The 20660-nt window shown below is 35.1% G+C and overlaps 1 protein-coding gene across 1 annotated transcript in view; it reads right to left on the bottom strand.

Annotated features, from left to right (window-relative positions):
• Positions 1 to 20660, bottom strand: part of BCKDHB (branched chain keto acid dehydrogenase E1 subunit beta) — a 236875-nt gene that overhangs the window by 40429 nt on the left and 175786 nt on the right. Inside the window, exon 9 of the mRNA XM_065888499.1 lies at positions 16978 to 17064. Within this exon, the coding sequence (XP_065744571.1) occupies positions 16978 to 17064 (87 nt within the window). The remainder of the gene's footprint in view (positions 1 to 16977; positions 17065 to 20660) is intronic.

Here is a 20660-nt window from a genome sequence, read left to right on the forward strand (position 1 = left end):
CTCATTTTTAGTTTATCTGAAAATTTTTTATTTTTCCTCTATTTTGAAGGATAGTTTGACTGAATACAGGTTTCCAGGCTGTTAGCGTTTTTTTTTTTTTTTAACATAATGTACTCCTTTTTATTTTATTTTATTTATTTTTGGCTGTGTTGGGTCTTTATTGCTGCATGTGGGCTTGCTCTGGTTGCAGCAAGCAGGGGCTACTCTTCGTTGCAGTGCATGGGCTTCTCGTTGTAGTGGCTTCTCTTTTGTGGAGCATGGGGTCTAGGCGCGCAGGCTTCCGTAGTTGCAGCACGCAGGCTCAGTAGTTGTGGCTCACGGGCTCTAGAGCACAGGCTCAGTAGTTGAGGGCACACGGGCTTAGTTGCTCTGTGGCATGTGGGATCTTCCCGGACCAGGGCTCAAACCTGTGTCCCCTGCACTGGCAGGTGGATTCTCAACCACTGCACCACCAGGGAAGCCCTGTTAGGTTTTTTTTTTTAATTCCAGTCCTTTAAAAATGTCATTCATTGGCTTTCATTGTTTCTGATTAGAAATAAGTCACCATTTGTAGTGTAATCCCCTGTATGTGATGTTTTAGTGTTTTTCTCTGGCTGTACTGTCTTTATCTATAGATTGTATCTATGTCTTTGGATTTCCTAGCTTTCTCCTCTCCTTCAATTACAACATAACCTTTGCAACGGTATTAATATAATGTAATTGAGGACCACTCTCATCATCATTTGAAAGAGATAAAAGCCAATATAGAACAATTAAAAAGAAAATCATATACTGAATTTCTGTTGAATGATTACTGAGTTAGTTATTAAAATTACAGGAAAATTTTAATCATATGCCACCAAATGTAACAGTTATCTATGAAACTAAAAGAGAATTTTTTCCTAGCTACTTTCATAATTACATAAATCAGCGTAGCTATATTTATATCACAAGTTCTAAATGTTATTCAAATATGATATTAAGAGGAAGATAAAAAAAATAACACCACCACCATAAGGAACTGCAGTCACTTATCCAGGGCATTTTTGTCCTATCTGGACCAATTTTTCTATTTTTGTTTGCTCTGTAAGATATTCTGAAGCTATGGTCAGAAGTACATGATTTTAGCCTCATGTTTTTTTGACCACAATTACATTCATTCAAGGAACAAGAAGGTCCCTGAGGATAGAGAAGAATGAAGGGGGCAAAGAGGGTTAGAAAATAAGGAGTTAGGGTTTCACTGTAAGGATGACGGGACACCATGGGGACAAGGAATTGCCATGATCTCATCTGCACTATGAAAAGGCCATTCCAGCTACTCTGTAGGAAGCACTTATGAAAGGAAAGTGATAGTTCAGAGAAGAAAGGTGGTGGTTTTGACTGAGGTAGCAGAGGTACCAAGTTAAATGGTCGGGTCAGAGACTTGTTTTTAGAGTCGTGCTCCTCCTGGTGTAATGAATACAGGGTGTAAGAGAAAGTCAGGCATTTATGAGGCTTCCCAGGCTTTTGTCCTGAGGTAGGGAACACTGAGAAAACAGTAGTGGGTTTGAACTTTTTTTTTTTCCCCTCTGAGACACTTACTCGACAGCCCGATTGAGATGGGAAGTAAGCAGTTGGAAATTTTGGAAAATGGAGAAAAGGATAAAGGAGAAAATGAAAATCAGTCATAATATATTCCCTCTACCAGAAATAAAAAAACATCTGTTAATATTTTAGAATATTTCTTTTGAACCTTACTAAATGGATTTGAAACGTAACCTTCTTTAAATGACTTTACCAAAGAGTGACTATAAAAAGCAAATATATATACACTACTATGTATAAAATAGATAGCTAATGAGAACCTACCGTTCTTCCTTGAGTAGCACAAGGAAGTCTACTCAATGCTCTGTGGTGACCTAAATGGGAAGGAAACCCAAAAAGGAGGGGATATATGTATACGTATAGCTGATTCATTTTGCTGTACAGTATAAACTAACACAACATTGTAAAGCAACTATACTCCAATAAAAAAATAGGCAAATATAATTACAGTGTACAGCAGAAGTCCCTTTTGATGATAGTTATTTAGCATCCAATGGTTTCCCTGAAAAATCCCAAAAGAATTATCCATCAATAAAAGTAGTAATATGTGGAATAGTATGCCATCCCTAAAAATAGTCAGGTAATCTTTCTACTACAGCAAAACAAGATGCTGTATGAACTGACCAACTATACCAAGTGACAAATTATTTGTTAGCTATTTATCACTTAAGATTACAAATGATCACTATTTGACAAAACTTATTATTATCACCATGTTTTGTTCACTCCTTGATCTTTCTTGCAATTAATCAGTGCAATTTGATGATCACTTCACCTGCTGATATAACGGCAGGCTTACCTTTTTAACGAAGGGACAAATTCAACATTGTACTGTATACAACCCTTAAAGGGCTGTATGGAATCAATGAAAAGATGACTGTTTTCAGCTAATATTTTAGACTACACAATGAAATTTAAAATGCAACCATATTATTTAAAATGCCTTACTAGAGTCATTAAGAAAAACAAAACAACACTCCAAGAAACTCCCCTCCCTCACAAAAAAAAAAAAGGGAGGGGGTTTGAAAATTTTAGAAATATACATATCGGCCATTCAATAATTCCTTAGCAACGAGGATTTATACCTAGTTTATGCCTTCTGTCCAAGTTAGGAAGATAAAGTGTATGACCATCTTTTTTCCACTACCACCTCAAGTCTTCTCTGTTTCTATGACAAGCTTCCTATCCAGACAATAGGAAGTGAGAATTGGTGGAAATGAGAACAACTATTTTAACAGTTGGGCTATTAGACCAACAGGCGTGGGTCTAATTTCCCATCTCCCTACCAGTTCACCTCTCCTTAGCCTGACATGGAAGCTGGAACTCTATGGTCACTTACTGTACATACTGAACATTTCTTTAGATAAACGTACCCTAATACAAACATCTGCTCTATTTGATGTACAGGTGACCAAGGGCTTCATGAAAACCAGTGGAAATATGAAATCGCACTTAAAATGCTTGACTCGCATACAGCATGAAAAGGTCAATATTATTACGGGTGATAATACTCCACTCCTGTGACACCAAAAAACACAATAAACTTTCACTAATAAAAGCCTTCACTAATAACAAAGGACTTTAGATTTTATCTATGAAACAGTTATCAATTTAAAATGTTATAGACAACAGAAAGACTGTTGGCTTCACATCTGTTAGGCAAAGGACTTTCAACAAACTAGTAGTCACCTGATAAGCCCACCAAGCCTTCCCAGTATCTCAAGGGAAGCATCTCTATTTGTATAACATGGAATTCTATCCTCTCAGAAAACATTGTTTTAAGGCTGTTTGTCCCCGAGGAAAACATATTCATTAGCCAGGTAGCAAGTGAGCCAAGCCATCCTTCTAAAAGAACCTTTTTAATAGCAGTAACACAATGATGTTAGTAATAACTCTGCTTTACATTCTTAGTTAAAAGGTGCTACATCGGTGAACAGCAAAGTTTTGTCCTAATTTTCAGCAACAAGGCAAGCAGCAAGAAAAGTCATACTACATGAACTTTTCAAGTACTTAGCAAATTTCTTCAAATGGCATAATCAACATTTCAAGATGGGATTTTTTTTTTCCCCCTCAGGACATTTGTTCTGAAGGAAAAAAATGAAAACCCGGCTTATTCTTAGGAGAAATCATTTTAAAATGTTTTATGGACCCCACTTGTTTTTTTTCTTCACTTGATATTTGGAAAAGAATGTCTTTCTTAATTATGTGTCAAAATGATCCCCCTCATTTCAACTTTAGCAAATTATCCTCTAACAGCATCATTAAAACTACTGTTAGCTATGCTATCCTTGGAGGAAATTAACAACATAGGCAGAAGTTTCATATATAACACCCTATTCCATGATACCGTTTTAAAAAACCATTGGTAGAAAAGTTAATTCATATATCCTTTGGTGAGACGCCCACACGCAATTTGTACTGATAGATGATCCACTTTAAAAATGCTTTTCAAAGGGTATTAAGTAATTCCATAATTTTAAAAAATATCACTTTTGATCAACCATGTGAAAAGAAAATATATGCCTACATCCAACCTTATTCTTTCACCTTCTTCCAGTATTACAGGGTACTTCTGATTCTTGCCGACTAGGATGGAGAAGGCTTTCGTAAGCACACACTACCTAGAACGATGCTTAGTTAGCCCCTGGTGAGAGCAGAATCATAGCTTTGCTGCAAAGATCGATGGGTTTGGCGAGACCAGCATGGAGAATACTAGAGAATACTATCAGGAAAAGCAAATAGGAAGAAAGAAAGGGAGGGAGGGAGGCAAGAAGGAAGGAAAGGAGAGAAAAAAGATTCTGTGGTTCTCTGAAGGGCTAAGAAGGCATCCAGGTGGCATCCTCACCAACAGGAGGATTTAGCTTCACCTGTGGCTTCCATGACTCAATGTCAATCAACACCCTAGTTTTGTAAAGTACATGGGTTTTATTAAAATGAATACTGTATTTAACTTATTAGGTAAATTGACAGCTGCATACATAATAAAACATTCCATCATATTAAAAGACTATTTTATCAACATTTGTATAGTACTTCATTATTTCTAAGGTGCCTGAACTATGTTTTTGGAACTGCCACAGGAAAGCTGGTTTTAATAAAGCATAGGACTGTGTGATGTTGGAATATTATTCACAAAATACATTCAGCTGGGTCTGCTGCGCACACTTCGGTAGAAATCTATGCCCAGAAAAGTTCATGGTTAAAAAAATGAAGCATAAATTTATTATCAGAGTGCAGAGGCTGGAGATTCTTCCATAATGAGCTGTAAAGGTAAGACTACATTTCAATTTTCTTAACTGCTAATATAGAAATAACCATTGGTACTATTTTTAAAAGACAAGCAGAATAAAGGAGAAAAATGGTGCTAGAACATTTAAAAATACAAGCCATCTCAGGGAGAACTGAGATTGACTGGTCCAGAAAGCATTCAATAATACAGGCATAGCAAGTATTTTATACTATCTGTATTCTAAGCTCTGAATGTAAAATTGGACCAGGACAGAAATGCAGAAATGTAGTTATTATGAGGTTAAACTAATCCTATCAAAAGAGAAAATAATCAGAACTTGTTTTAAACAATAGTACATTGTGGATGTTATAAACATGAATTGTGAAATGTTAGTCATCTCAATGCACTTCTTAAAACACAAATATTTAGATGCTCCTAAAAGTATACTCATGAATTATCATTTTCGCCTAATAATTTTGATAAAGACAAATTGATTCTTGGTGCCATCTGCAATATAAAACTATGATCCTTTCAAGGATTAAAAACAGAAAGGTATGCCTCTTCAAACGGATCAAGAATTAAAAATAAAGTCCCTTCTTCAACATGACTTTAAAGAAAATAATTAAATATTCAACACTTCCCCAATCAAATGCAGTTTTTTCAGACATTTCTGCAAATTAAAACAACCTCTTGAACACTTTCATTAACAATGATAGATTTTTAGAATCAAAACGTTTTAAACTAGATGATTTCTGCTTATAGCTTTCATTTTCAACTGCTTGTTTGGGTGGTTAAGTGCTGATTGTAACTTGTCTTAATTTTCACAAGTGTTTAGATTCAAATTGAGCAGAAAATTCATAAGCAGTAGTTAATTTCTATTTTCATGTCTATTTTCAACTCAACTGTGTTTTGGCGAGCTATGAACTCATTCATGGAAAGAGGTGATGGGCCTTTTAACAGCACGTACACTAACTGGAGCTATAAATTTAATTACTTGAGATTACCAAAATAAAATGAGTTTTCAACAGCAGCAACTTTACTGTACACCAAGAGGCACGACAAAGTAGCTGAGAAATTTAGTTCTATCTCCAGGAGGCCAACCAGCCCCTTATTGATAGTGAACACAATGCTGATAAAACCTGCCTAAAATTTCTTGCCTGACTTAATATGCTTCTCCATATTTGCCTAGGACGTTGTACAAGGTGGCCAAAAGGACTGGCCACATCATGGATACAGGCTCTGCTGTCTCTCATTTACAAAATTTTAAATAACCTTATTGTAGTTTGAAAAATATTAAGACAAGGTCGTACATTACAAAATGATTTTTTTAAATACGAGAAACTGTTTCACACCAAATAAGGAAATGAAATATTTTAAATCAATTATAATTTTCTTTGGGAATACAACCAGATATTAAAGAATTACTGCTTCAAAAGGCAACTACAACTCTTTAGGTGCTGAAACACAATTTAAAGGTACCATATCATAGAAATCACTAACTTTAAAAAAAAATTTTTATTTTATATTGGAGTATAGTTGAGTAACAATGTTATGTTAGTTTCAGGTGTACAGCAAAGTGTTTCAGCTATACATATACATGTATCTGTTCCTTTTCAAATTCTTTTCCCATTTAGGTTATTATGGAGTATTGAGCAGAGTTCCCTGTGCTATACAGTAGGTCCTTGTTGGTTATCTATTTTAAATATAGTAGTGTGTACATGTCAATCCCCAAACTAACTTTTAAAAGAAAGTAATGCTTTCCTTCTGAGAACCTATTTTACTTGTTGAACAGTCTGTTCATGCCATGAAACTTCATTGGTAACTATTTAAATGTAAATGTCTTCTATAGCCTCACTAGACAATTATGGGGAGGAAAAAAGCAACACTAGATTATTCAAAAGAAATAACACTTTGCCGAAAGGACGCGAAATAGAAATTTGAAAGACAAAGGCACATAATATCAGTGCTCCTTTCGGAGGTTAACTCAACAAATACAAAGCAAATTATTCTGGTGGGGTTCGGGGACAACAAATTGGAGTGGTGATATACAAAAGGCCAACAGTCCAGTCTAGCAGGTTTTGTAACTAGGAAATTCTGTATACAACGTAAGGCAGCAAGAAGGTCACTCTTCAAAGAAACTGCTAACAACAGTGATGCCTGGGGGCAAACAATTCATTTAAATTATTTATCAAGTGCCGGCTTAGTGCCAGGCAGGGATCTTAGGCACCAGGCTTACAGGAGCGGACATGAAGCTTGCCTTCTATCGAGGCAAGAAGGACACTAAATAAATCAAGGAGAAACCTGCAGACATTTCAAGGGCTATGAGGACAGGAAGACAAAATAATGTGATGGAGGAAACCTCTGCATTATGGAGCTACTGCAGATGCAGCATCGGGGACCCTCGGTGGAGGGGCTATTTCCAAACTGAGGTTACTGGAGAACCCACATACTCCTTTAAATAACATCTACCTCGTGACTTAGGACTACACTTTTATAACATAACCTTTCAGTTGAGCACATTTACTTTTAAACATTCCAGCAGAGTTAATTTTTTCCATCCAACTGGCAGATCCGTTGGTCTTAAGAGGGATGGACAGGAGTGATCTTGGGACACCACCAAAAGGACACAACAAAACACTAACCAGAGGTTACAAAACAGGGAGAAAAAAGTGCAGGAGGTCTGGTATGAATGCACCTTTGAATTCAAAGGGGACTACTTCTGACTGGAAAAATAATGACTGTGTGAGAGAAACTGAGCACTTTATCATTACCCAAAGAGATGGAATGCAGTTGATCTTTTTTCTGACTAGCTTATGTCCAGAAAGATTTCAAAAGGAATGATAACGATCCATCGTAAAGCTAATACCAAAAGGAGGGAAGAAAAATAAGCAGGGGACCCAATGTTAGTATCATGACATACTAGTAACGTTAGTCTCAGTATCATTGACCGTTTAACACAGCAAAATGAAATAATCTGAATATCCCAACATTATGGTGCTTTCACTTTTATAATGAGAGCAATGAATCAAATACACCATGCACGTGGGGATAGAACTAACCTGCAGAACTGCCCAATCTATGCAGTGGGGTTTCTCTGGTTTTAAAACTATCCCACATCAGGAACCTGAGTATTACCACTATGAATGACAATGCCCAAAACTCAAACGTCCATGATTAAGAAACACGCCAACGTGAAATATGAAATTTTAAAAAAGGAACTCAATGAGCAAAATGAGCTTTCTTATTTAAAACAATTTAGGAAGAACTCGAAGACTTACCATGCCATGTGGGGGAGACATCTAACTGTAAGAAAGCTCTTAATTACTATAAATTATGATATACGTACGTAGGAAATAAGAAATTATGAGGAAGAAAATCAACAGAAGTCTTGTTTTGAAGATTTTTTTCCTATGCCTATATATCAATGTATAATTTTTTTTTCTTTTCACACAGTTGGGCAAGTAAAACACCTGCAGGCTTGCCTAGTGAGTTTTTCATTTAGTATTACATCCATGCAAATGTTACAATGTTGTTAACTATTCTTTTAATGATTTTAACAAATCCACAATGTTCATTGTAATTTATTCAACTATATTCCTGTTGTAACTGATATTGCTTCCAATATTTTATTAATCAATTGAATGGCACGGAGGAGAATGCCCTTATCCATTCTTGTAACTCCAAAGTGAGTAACTCCAAAAGCAGAGCTTTGATACACATTACCAAACTGATTTTCTGGGAAGATGAATCAATTTCCACATTTATCCTGCACCATCTCCACACTAAAATTTTTAAGCAGTGCGACTCTTATGAGTAACAAAGAAGACTGATATCCCATTCTGAAATTTGCATTTTTAAAACTATTTTAATTTTAAAATAGTTTTAAAACTAAACATGAAACTTGAATAGTTTTATGTTTACTAGCCATTAATAGTTCTAAAAACAATCCGCCTCTGACCTTTAAATACAGGGGCTACTAATTTCCTTATTGACATTTAGGAATGTTTAATACAGGACACATATCAATTTTTTGTCACATGTTCCAACACTTTCCCAGTTGTCATTCTCCTTTCAGTTGTGCCTGTTTTTTGTCACACAAATATTTTTCACTTTAGGCAAATACATTAATCTGTGATAATATGATTGATCCTGTTGCTTTTTAATTTTTTGCTCAAAAATTGCTTGCCCATCTCAATATCAGTTATTGTCTACATTTTTCCTTTAGATTTTGTGGTTTGGTTTTCTTTTCTTTTTCTTTTCTTCTTTTTTTTTTCTGGTTCATTTAGAGTTTATTAGGGGAATAGAAAGCAAAGGGCAGATCTGAGAGAGACTGAAAACCTGATTGCTAGATGGGATGGAGGTGGAAGGGAGAGGATGGGCACGGGGGGAGGAGGTGAAGGGAGCGGGGGAGTTAAGGAGACTGCCAGAGAGGGCTTCAAACTGAGAAAGTGGCATTTCAAGCTGAGCAAATAACACTGAGAGATTGAGCCCATTTCCAACTACTTTATTCTCCTCTCCCTTTCGTTAAAAGTCACGTTTCTTGAAATAGTGGTCTACGTTTCTTGCTTTAGTTCTTCGCCATTCACTCACCAGCCCCAATATAACGGGGGCCGCATTTGCTTTCACCAAAGTCACCAGTGTCTTCCGGTTGCTATACTCAAGGTACAACCATCAGTCTAGCTGACAAACGTGGATGCATTTAATATTGTTGGCCACCTATTCCATGGTAAAAGTCTCCCTGCTAGTCTTCTGTAATGGCTCTCTCTTCCTCCCTTCCTTCTCTCTGGACATTCCAACTCACCCTCCTTTATAGCTCTCCCTCTCAATGTGGGTGAGGACTCCTTCTTCAGCAAGTTCCCTTCTTAAGACTATCCTTTTCCTGTGTGATCACACCCATATCCATGACCTCAGCCATCACTATAAGATGATGATTCCTTAATCTTTTCCTATACCTTAGAATCTCCCCGGAGCTGCAGAGACACATTTTCCATCCCCACCTCAAATTCTACAAGTCTAAAATTAATTCATCATCTTCCATAGACGATGTGCTTAAACCCGTTTTCCAATGATAGTCCCCAACTCAGTGAAAGGGTACCTCCATTCAAAATTCACCCAACCTAGAAATCAAGCTAAGCCTTCCCTGCCCGACTCCTACTTAATCAGTCAGCAAGTCTTTCTTTCATACTCTTTCTTCTCTCTCTAAAATTCACCTTTCTCTCCAACCCCACTCCTGTGTCCTTGGCTCAGAAGACCCTTAAATTACTCAAATAGTTTCTTAATTAATCTCTGTGACTTCCTGCCTCACCCCTCCCAATGCATCCTTAACATAAATGCCAGAGGTCTTTCTAAATTGTAAATCTTTCTATGTTAATCTCCTGCTTAAAATCCTTTAGTTACACCCCTTTGCCTTAAATAATGATAATTGTGACCATCGTTTTTTGAGTTCGTATTACTACCTTTTTACTAGGAAGTTTGTAAGGTGTATTTTAAATACATAAATAATGTATTTAAACTGGAATTTATATCTATGCGAGCTGGCTTTACCCTGTCCTGTCAGTTTCCTCTACACAAAAATGAATTACTTGCTATTACATGTAAGATTCTTTAGAATCGAATTCTCACCTACCTGTTGATGCTTACCTCATGCTACAAACCTCACATACTACTCTTCAACCATACCAAATCCATTGTAACCCCTAGAATATCATATATTTTTTTCTGCCTCCTTATTTATATTGTTCCCTCTGCCTGAATCCTCACCCACCTTCACTCCTCCAAGAGTTAACTCAACCATCACATCTGAGTTAGGTGATCAGGTATTTAATAATCCCATAGTCTTCTGAATATTTCTCTATCCTAGTATGTACCACAGTATAACTATCTGTTTAGCATCTATTTCTTCTACTGAACTCTTAAGTGTCTATGAAACAAGAGCTCTATTTCTTGAATGAAAGGCCCAAATTAAGGCTATGCCCAGAGTATTCAATAAAGGCTGGCGGTACAAATTAATTATCATTCAGGAAATGTCTAGTAGGCCAGTGTGATCGCTGTGATACTAGAATCATAAAAGGATCTGAAAAATACATTGGAAACATCGGTTTGGGCAGCTGAGGATCTTGACCTAAAGATCTTATTACTCCAGAGAAGATCTATTGGAGGTTTTCGAACAGATGATGGACAACATTTGATGTGTCCTGTAAGAAAATAATGGATAGTAAAGTGGTAAGACGTTAGAGGCCAAGAAAAGAAGACAATTTAAGAAGCCCAGAAAGATGTGAGGAGAAACAGAATTCATTTTGAGATAAGCTGATTTCCAGAAACTGGCAGATATCCAGGTGCTGATGTCTACCTTTTCTCCCCGTTTCATGTTAAAATCCTTCCACATAAACCATTTTATTATACAAATTTCTTTTTTTTTAAGGATATAGAGTTACAGTTTTATTATTTTTATTTATTTATTTAATTTTTGGCTGCGTTGGGTCTTCATTGTTGCATGTGGGCTTTCTCTAGTTGCGGCGAGTGGGGGCTACTCTTTGTTGTGGTGCGTGGGCTTAGTTGCTCTGCGGCATGTGGGATCTTCCCGAACGAACCATGGCTTGAACCTGCCATTGGCAGGCAGATTCTTAACCACTGTGCCCCCAGCGAAGTCCACAAATTTCTTATCCTTACCAAAACTAGCATGAAATTGGAATCCTGAGTCTGAGGCCCAACAGGCAGAGCCAATCTTGAAGGTTTCAGATTTGAAGACTAGCCGGGCAAATGGTTGAGACTGCCCAGGAGAGAATGGGGAGAGGAAGAAGAGTGCTGATGGGAGAAGCCTGGCCACCTGTACACTAGTGAGCAAAGGAGAGAGAGACATTGAGGGAGACACGGTGGGGTCAGGGCAAGGGGGAGGACCCACAGAGTGAAACATGGGCTTAACCACAAACAGTGATACAGCACATCTATCCATGATGCATCCCCGGAAAGATTTAGTCTTCGGTTCATATTTATGGCCATGGAAGCTGTTTACTGAACACTTGACAGGCTTCAGGGCAAAATTCCATTTTAAAAAGGTCATCGTGTATCTGAATGCTCTATGTTGAACTGCTTTTCTGATGCTTTGGCTCCATCTAGATAGATGATAGTACACAAGTATGCATTTCCTGATTGCTATTTTCGTTGTTGGCAAATGCTTTGAATCACTAGTAAAATTTAAAAAAAATTTTTAAATAGTAATAATATTATTAAATTGCAGTAAACTATTCACCAAATTACTGCCCTTATAGCTTCCTCTGATGACTCTTACTTTATCAACATGGTAATTTTATTTAAACATATTTTCCACAGTGTAAAAATCTCAAGACAATTTAGGACCTTATCCCTCTTCTTCAGATTGACGTTTGTAAACAGAGTGCTGGTAAATTTGGTGGTAATAATAAGTTTATAAGAAAAAAATCCTTCTGCATAGTCCTTTCTAACATGAAAGAGTGAGAAAAGCAAAATTCCTTTACTTGAAAATTAGGAAAGTTTCCTTTTACGCGATGATTAATGTAAACCCTATAAAACCCACTCAAACTTTTAGAATATGATTACCTTAAAAATATATGTCTGTATGCACAATTTCTGAGTTCTTATCCTAGGAATAGAGACTGCACAGAAAGGATGGAACAATGGTATGGAAATTTACCATACTCTCCAATTGGACTCTTTATTGCAGACTTATTGCTTCCATGTGTTAAAAAAAAAAAAAAAAATTCAAACCTTTAAGCCAACCCCAATCCCTAAAATTTTTGGCACTCTTATTAAGCACTGAATCCAGAAAGGAAAAAAAAAAAACAACAAACATTTTTTGTATTATTATCCCAAGCTTATCAGAGTCAAGATTTAGTTCATCATTATGGGAATGTATTAGAAATTAAAAATAAAGATTGGTTTCTACAAGGCTTAAAGAAAGTACACTGATTAAAGTTACTAAAATGCCAGGAATTATTTGGTCTTAATATTCATAAATAATGCTTATTTTGAATACTTCATTGGAGAATATATAATATAAATTAATTTGGGCAAAATATTTAAATGGATGAGGTTAACATATTCTCTTTTGCACAGTAAAATTTTTGTTTTTTTTTTAAGCTATGGTTACATAAAGCTGAGGAATACAAACATCACATCAAACTAAGTCATATAATTTTCCAAAACAACGAAATCTTTGCTCAAACTCCACAGTGAGGTCAATGAATTAGCTAAACTCTGTTGTCTCTGCACTTTTCCACAAATCAAGTTCTTCTCCAAGTTTCGGTATGTGTCAAAGGAAAGAAGGAAAAAGTTCCCTCACCCCAAAGTGAGAACAGATGGGAATGTAAAATTAGATGGGAAGAGACAAGTGAAGCTTTGGATGACTGACCAAGAAATCTTCCCCAGAGGAGAGCCAGATACAACAGACCTCACTCAGCTTGTTCCACCTCCCAGTTTGCTTCCAAATTAATCCAATAGGAATGCAAAGCAGTTCTCAGATTCAGTGGATTGGTTTTGATTTTTCTAAGCACTTTATATAAATTTTATGAAGAAGCTATTGATCAATATAAGTTTACAATGTTATGTGTAATTAATATAAAATAGTCTCCTAATCACTTTTGTGATTTTCACTTACTTCAAACTGAGACTAACAATAATATTTTTTGAAATAATAAAATAAATGGCTTTATGAAAAAGAGGCAACGGGCATGAAAATACTTGTGTACACTGAACTCCTTTTATGACAGAAGAGCCATCTGCTATAAATTGAAAAGTTATATAAATAAAATATGAACATATTTTATATTCATTCTTCTCATATTTTATCTGTCTAACTAAAATTAATAAATAGTAAAGCCAGCAATACTTCCCATAGCTAGCAAAAAAAAAAAGTTCCTTTACTTGATATTCATTTTATAGAGCATGATATAATTTTTCTATCTAAAAATATCAATTATAAACTTAAAGAAATACTGTCTAAAATGCTGTATTCTCTTCAGGATTTTTAATATGGGAAATAATTTAAAATTTGAGCAAAACAGAAAATGGTACTCTCAGTTTTTAATGTATTAAAACAGCAGTTTTATTGTTAATAATCATTCTCTTAAAATATTGTAATATTAAGAGCAATGTTGTAAGATTAACCATGAGCTTTCAAAGAGCTATCAAATACCTTCCACAAAACGATGGTTTTGGAGCAGATTGTTTTTGCGTGTGCTTACTTTCACATAAAATTTACATTTGTTGATACAATGAGAGTAACTCAGCATTTTAATCCATAGTGCTCAAACGTATAGATCATTCTCACCCCTAATTTCAAACTTCTTTAGGACAACAATGAAAAGTTCTCTATGCACCATTTCCCTGCCCTTCCAGAAAACTGCTTTCAAAATCTTAACCCTGCTTTATCTTTTTCAACGTTACAAAGTATACACAACCAAAAAGAATTACAGAAACATGAACCGTTCCAAGTGGTGAAAGCAGCTGCACCTCACACTTAAGTGATTTCAGTTTAAAGAAGCCCAGGCACTTGGATAATTTGATACAGGCTTCACTTACAATAGGGAATGAGGCCTTCCGTAAAGAAGGTGCTCAATACAGTATGCTGCATTTATTGGAATATGTGCATGAAACAATTACTGAAAAGTAGATTGCATTATTCAGATTACCCTATATTGTATGCAAACATTATCACCAAAAAAGCAAACAAACCAACCAAAAACACAAAACAAAACACAAACAAGGTGTCTAGCTTTTTTTTTCCTTCCTTGTCAATACATAAAAGCCACACAGGCAAACATTTGGAAATCCAATGTTGATGATATTTTGTTAAAATTCATTTTCCACACTTTCCATTTGTACAAGTAAAATCAGAATTAAGCAAAATCAACTGTGAGCATTTTGTAATTCTTCCTCAGATGAATAAATCTAAATTCTAATTCCTCAAAATATCAAACTAAGACCTCTCTACAAATTTTATATTATTTCCTTAATTTATTTTGTGGATAGTTGGTTGAAAGATTTAAACATGGAAAACAGAGAACATCTTATAACGAATCCAACTTCTATCTTCCTCATGGGGTGGGGGTACTTTGAATAAAGAATGCATATGTACATACTCAACATTTACTCAAGACTCCTGTCCTAGTCCCAAATCTTCCACTTAATTTTAAAATGAGGTCAACCACAAGCACTTTGAATGAGAAACACTCATCTGTTAAAGGAATCCAGTTGGTTTGGGTCAGGATTTCTCAGACCTCAGACACCCAGGATCAGTGGGCATATTTTGGGAGTCTGAGTATTATAAGATGTGGTCTTTGTTTTGGTGTCTTCATATTATGAAAAAAAAATGACCATATTCTGTATAATCTCTTTCACAACCTTAACCACTGATTACTATCATATAATTTCAGGATCTGCTTTTGATACAGTGTTTATGATCTTGATGGTGTAAGCTTTTTATTGTGACTATATTTAACTCGTGATATGACGTTCCTCAAACTGGAATTCACAAATGTATTCTTGGAGCCCGAGAGACAATTTTCCTTTGACACGAATCCACATATTATTCAAGACAAGTAGACACTAGGCTAGATAATCTTTCTAATTCTTTTCCAAGCCAAAAAATATGTTACATTCTATGCAGCTTATAGTAATCAATGGAATTCAAATTTTAAAAGCATGTCTAGAGAAAGTGGACTTTAGTTATAATTTCTAATTCCATGTTTATTTATTTTCCTTTTACATTTAAATGCAAGTGAAAGTTTTGAGATAACAGTAAGATGACATTCAGTGGGCAAAATGAAACAAAGCCGTCAGATAAAGTTCCATTAGCAACAGCCAGATGGGTTTAGTGGACCACATATTAACTAGGAATCAGAAAATCCCAGTTTCTCTTTACAGTTTGCCTTTGACTTGAAATACCATCTTGGTGTTAGTGATTCATTCTTGCAAGCCCCCCCTTTTTTTTCTTTACAGGGATACTACATTAGGCTACTCAATGAATAAAATGCACGGTAAATACCAGGTATTTATGTTACACAATGATAAGCAATAATGTTTCAAATTGTAGTCTCTATAATAAGGAAGACAACAAATCTACAAAACTCAAGTATTTTCTTAATTTTGTCAGTGAAAAATGTATACCACATGTAAAAATAACAGCATAATTTTTTATCATAATTACGAATTCTTTTGATCTAGTTTTTTAAATATTTATGTTTAAATTTGATTCATCTAATTTTAAAATATTTATAACATTGTCAGTTCATACTTAAAGATATTTTATTGGTAGAAATCATTAGTGCTCATATATCATAATTTTATATCAAGTTTTTAACCATATACTCTTAAAGGAATTTTCAATTTATATGTATCTTAACAATAAAATCATCTCACCACCAGTAAAGAGGAGTAAAATGTTTGCTAGCTGCAAAGATACTCTGAATTTAAAATACATACAAACTTTCCATTTAAAATATAGTTATTTAATTTTTAATTTAAAAAGTTGGGAAAAATGAAACATTTAAGTCATCTTATTCCCATCTATGATATAAATGTGAATGAAAGTTTTAAGTAAAAATCCTCCATAAAGAGGTTTGTAGAATTTTTTCCTGATATGCAGCATCTTAACTGAACCCTTTTTTAAAAGAAATGATTTTAAACCATTCCTAAAGTGTTGCCAATAGCACATGATTAATCAGATTAATGCATTAAATTATTGATTGTGAAATTTGTTACTGAATTTAAATTACTGACTTTTGACAGATTCATTTTTTCTAAGGTGAAGGCTGTTAAAATCAATTTTATAAATCAAACGTTTCATGACAAGATTCATCATGATAAGTTTTATTAAAAGAGAAATATCCCATTCAAATTTAAGAGTTTTCTTTTCCGCTTATCCTAGCAAACATAACTGACATTAGTTTACTAAGATTATTTCAAACTTCCTTCTTCCTATTAAGGAATTTTCAGCTTTTAAGATTTCTTTTCTAGAAGATGTAATTAGACCATTATCTAAAGGACAGTGAGGTGGAGCCAGATGGGAAAATGTACTTTTCTAAACAGTGCATGCTTTTATATATTGTGATAAGTAATTTTGTTCTTGGAGTAGACACATGTAGATGCACAAACGCATAGACACATGCAAATGCACAAACGCTCACATCAGTGCCAAAAAGTTACTCTACCTGAACCGTCGAGCTGATCTCAGAGGCAAAGCCGCCCGTCAAGGGAGCCTCGTGACTAACTAGCAGCCGCCCTGTTTTGATCACAGACTGAAAGAGAAAAGGAAAGTCTGATGTTGAAGAGAATACATATTTTCAAGTATATGATGGTAGTTTTGATTAAGTAATAAAAATAAATTATTTAAATCCAATAAATAATTAAAAATTAGCAATTCAATTTTATGCCAAATAAGTTGTAACTCCCTTTCAGCTGGACTGTTCTTTGATTTTTGCACTGTTAAAAAAGTTTTCAGTAGCTAATCCTAGTGCAAAAGAAAAATGAGATTTGTAATTCTATGTATGTCATTAAAAATGCCTTCTATTATATTTTTGTGTTATAAACTGAATGTATTTCACATTTTTGTATCTGAATATCATTTTTTTCCTCATATAGCTCTAAGAATGAAAGTGCCTTTTTGTTCCTTTGGGAGTATATTTGCATATAGATAAATAGTCTTAGGACATTTTTTGCGTGGAGAAGGAAAACACAAAAATAGAGTGTAAAAACTGTAGCAAAGGAAAAGCTCAAGCCACTAGACATTCAAGGAAACCGAGCGTGAAGAAATCACCGGGAAAGTAAAAGGGTTACAACTCTCTTCGTTCAAGTGTATTAAAATATGGTTAACGACTACAACTCCATTTTAAACTAGAAAATGTCACAGAAAATAAGGATGTATTCTCGACACTGGCTTGGTGTGGTTGTTCCCACTGTGCCTGACACACTCTGTACAATAATAAATCAAAAAGTATAGCTATGATATCATAGCAGGATGCCAGTGTGGAGGAAGGTAAAAAATATTAAAACCAACAGCAAGTTACTGCTTAAAATATGTTACCCAGTTACCATATTATTACAAAGGAGAAGTCGTAATTTCTCCTCTACATTTCTAATAATTTTGTATCACCTCCCTTAAATTCTACATTACTCTTTTAGGAAAATGAAATTAAAATCTTCCAAACAGAAAACTTACAGGCAGACCTGGTTTTACTGCCCTTCACTTTACTGTGCTTTGCACATAACTGCAGTTTTTACAAACTGAAGCCTGCATTGTAAGATGATGGTTAGCATTTTTTTAGCAATAAAGTATTTTTTAAATTAAGATATGTACATTTTTTTAGACATAATGCTATTACACAGACCACAGTATAGTATAAGCATAACTTTCATATGCACTCGGAAGCCAAAAAATTTGTGTGACTCACTTTATTGCAATATTCACTTTATTTTGGAGGTCTGGAACCGAACCCTCAATATTTCCAAGGTATGCCTGTATATAAATTAAAATATTGCTTTCATTCTAGGCAATTAGGGTTTAGAATTTCAAAAGCGTGTAGTAGTTTCAGCCATCAGATGTTACACTCCAAGATATGGCCAGTAGCCATGACAAAAATAAGTTACCGTATCTACAAAGTAAATAGTGACTTAAGAATATGAAATTTTATGAACACCTTAATGAATGCCATCCCCGCCAATGAAATATTAACCTTGGAATATGTTGGTATTTGAATTTATGACTGTGGTTAATTATGCCAATGTGAAAGTCACAAATTAAATTTCAGTGCACCTGGTTAGAAATATAAAGAGACAAAAATATTCTACAATCATGAAAAAAACAAATGTATTCTCAAAGTATTCCCTAAAAAGATGTCCTGACTTTAAGGACTGCCGATTAAAGAAACAGATTTGACAATCAGAACTTTCTTATAGCTCTGAATCCCAGAACTCTGCCAACATAAGAGCATCTAGGAATGATATAGCCAAAATCCATCCCAGCTAGACGGTACAACCCAGCTAGAAGGGAGAAATGAGAAACAGCTATAAAAATGCTGCTGTTCCCCTCAAACCCCACACAACAGAGTTGGTGCTTTTTATCTGAACTGAGGCCAATCCAAGATCAAATGACAATCCAATAAGCAACCAAGGCAAATGTTCTAGGCTTCCTCTAGCCTGCAGAATGTAGTGGGGAAACTAAGCACAGATGTACCCAGGACAAAAGCTACCAACCCCTGGAGTCCATGCAACATGATGTGTAAGCAGATAAAATCTGTCAGCAGGAGAAAAGCTAAATAAACCAAGATACATCAATACAGCAGAGTATTATACAGCCATGAAAAAGACCGAGGCCATGGAACAGTGCCCATGACAAGTTAATTAGTAAATTAAGCAAATTGCAGAATAATATGATCTCATTTTTGTGAAAAACGGACACCAGTAAACATAGCTATATATATTGAGCCAACATGTGTAAATAATCTGGAAGGATTCATTCCAAACTATTAAAACTTGCTTCTCCTGAAGATTGACAGTGAAGGAATTGTAGGGAAAGAACTTTTGGTTTTGTTTTACTTTAAATGAAAAGTATTTTTATATTATTGAAAATATTCTCAATAAGTCTAAAATAAATAAAAATAAAGGGAAAGCCCTTTTAAGTTAATGCTGAAGGTAACAAATGCATGTGACATTGCAGTCATAATCTCAAAAAATGTAATTTTTTTATGGTATCTTAGGACTAGCTTCAGATACAAGGGAACCCTGAGGTCCCAAACCCCAGCAGCAAAGAGGCACAGTGAAAACATAGGGAATCAGCCACCCCCCCATGCCAGGCTCTGTATGACAGCTGTATGTCGAGATCATATCCAGCTCATCTCTTGACCTTCAAGCTGTTGGACCCCAGACAAAATGGGAAATCAGCTATTGGTATCAAAGAAGGGCAAGTTCTTCAACAGCTCTGCAAGTGTGTTAGGTAAACATGCGAGTTCTTGGATCAGGAACTGTATGCTGACAGTTCTGGAAGGAATTCTGGAAATTTCTAAAATACCAAGAGCTGAAGGGCAGACACAAGATGAGAAGTAATAATGCTATGAGGCTCTAGAAACTGTCAAAGCAAGCAAACCAGTGAGAGAGAGAGGGGACAGCAACACAAGAGGAGACAGAAATAATGATCAAAATCATAAACAACTGCATGTCACAGGAGCTGCTGTGTGTTAGGCTCTGAGTATTTTACTTTACTTCACTGAATTGTGAAAGCACCTAAATCTCATTTCTGCTTCTTAAAATCATCTCGTACCTGAAAAGTATTAAACTATATAAAATAAAATTACAGCAAAATTCTGAAAAATGCCTATAGACATAACACTGACAGTTTCAAAGAATTAGCATACATCGTGAAAGGCTGAGACTATGATAGAATCCCATGATTTTGTAAGGTATAATACAAATTCAACTTGGTATGTGCTTTTTATCATTCACAATTTCAGTTTACTAAAATTTCTGAAGATAGCTTCTTTTCTATTTTGGAAATTGTTCACACTTTGTTAATATTATGATAATGAGATCACTGCAAATATACACAGTTGAGGAGAGTGTTACCCTTTCCATGCTTTGTGATTCAACTAGACATTCTGATTAATCTACGTCTTTTGTCAACTTTAACAGGCATTTCATTTTCATACATTCAGGCACAATCACGTCCAACTGCCGGGAAATTTTTCTAGCCAAATTTAGCATTTTGACCTCCTTAGAGAGTAAAAATATGGTGCCTTTCAATGGAGATAGCCATTAACCTTTTAAAAATAAATCACTACAGATATAAACGCTAATAAGGGTTTAAAATTCCTTTTCTTTAGAAAAAAAGTGATATATCAAG

Source organism: Phocoena phocoena, chromosome 12 (genome assembly GCF_963924675.1).
Source record: "Phocoena phocoena chromosome 12, mPhoPho1.1, whole genome shotgun sequence".
Classification (NCBI taxonomy): domain Eukaryota; kingdom Metazoa; phylum Chordata; class Mammalia; order Artiodactyla; family Phocoenidae; genus Phocoena; species Phocoena phocoena.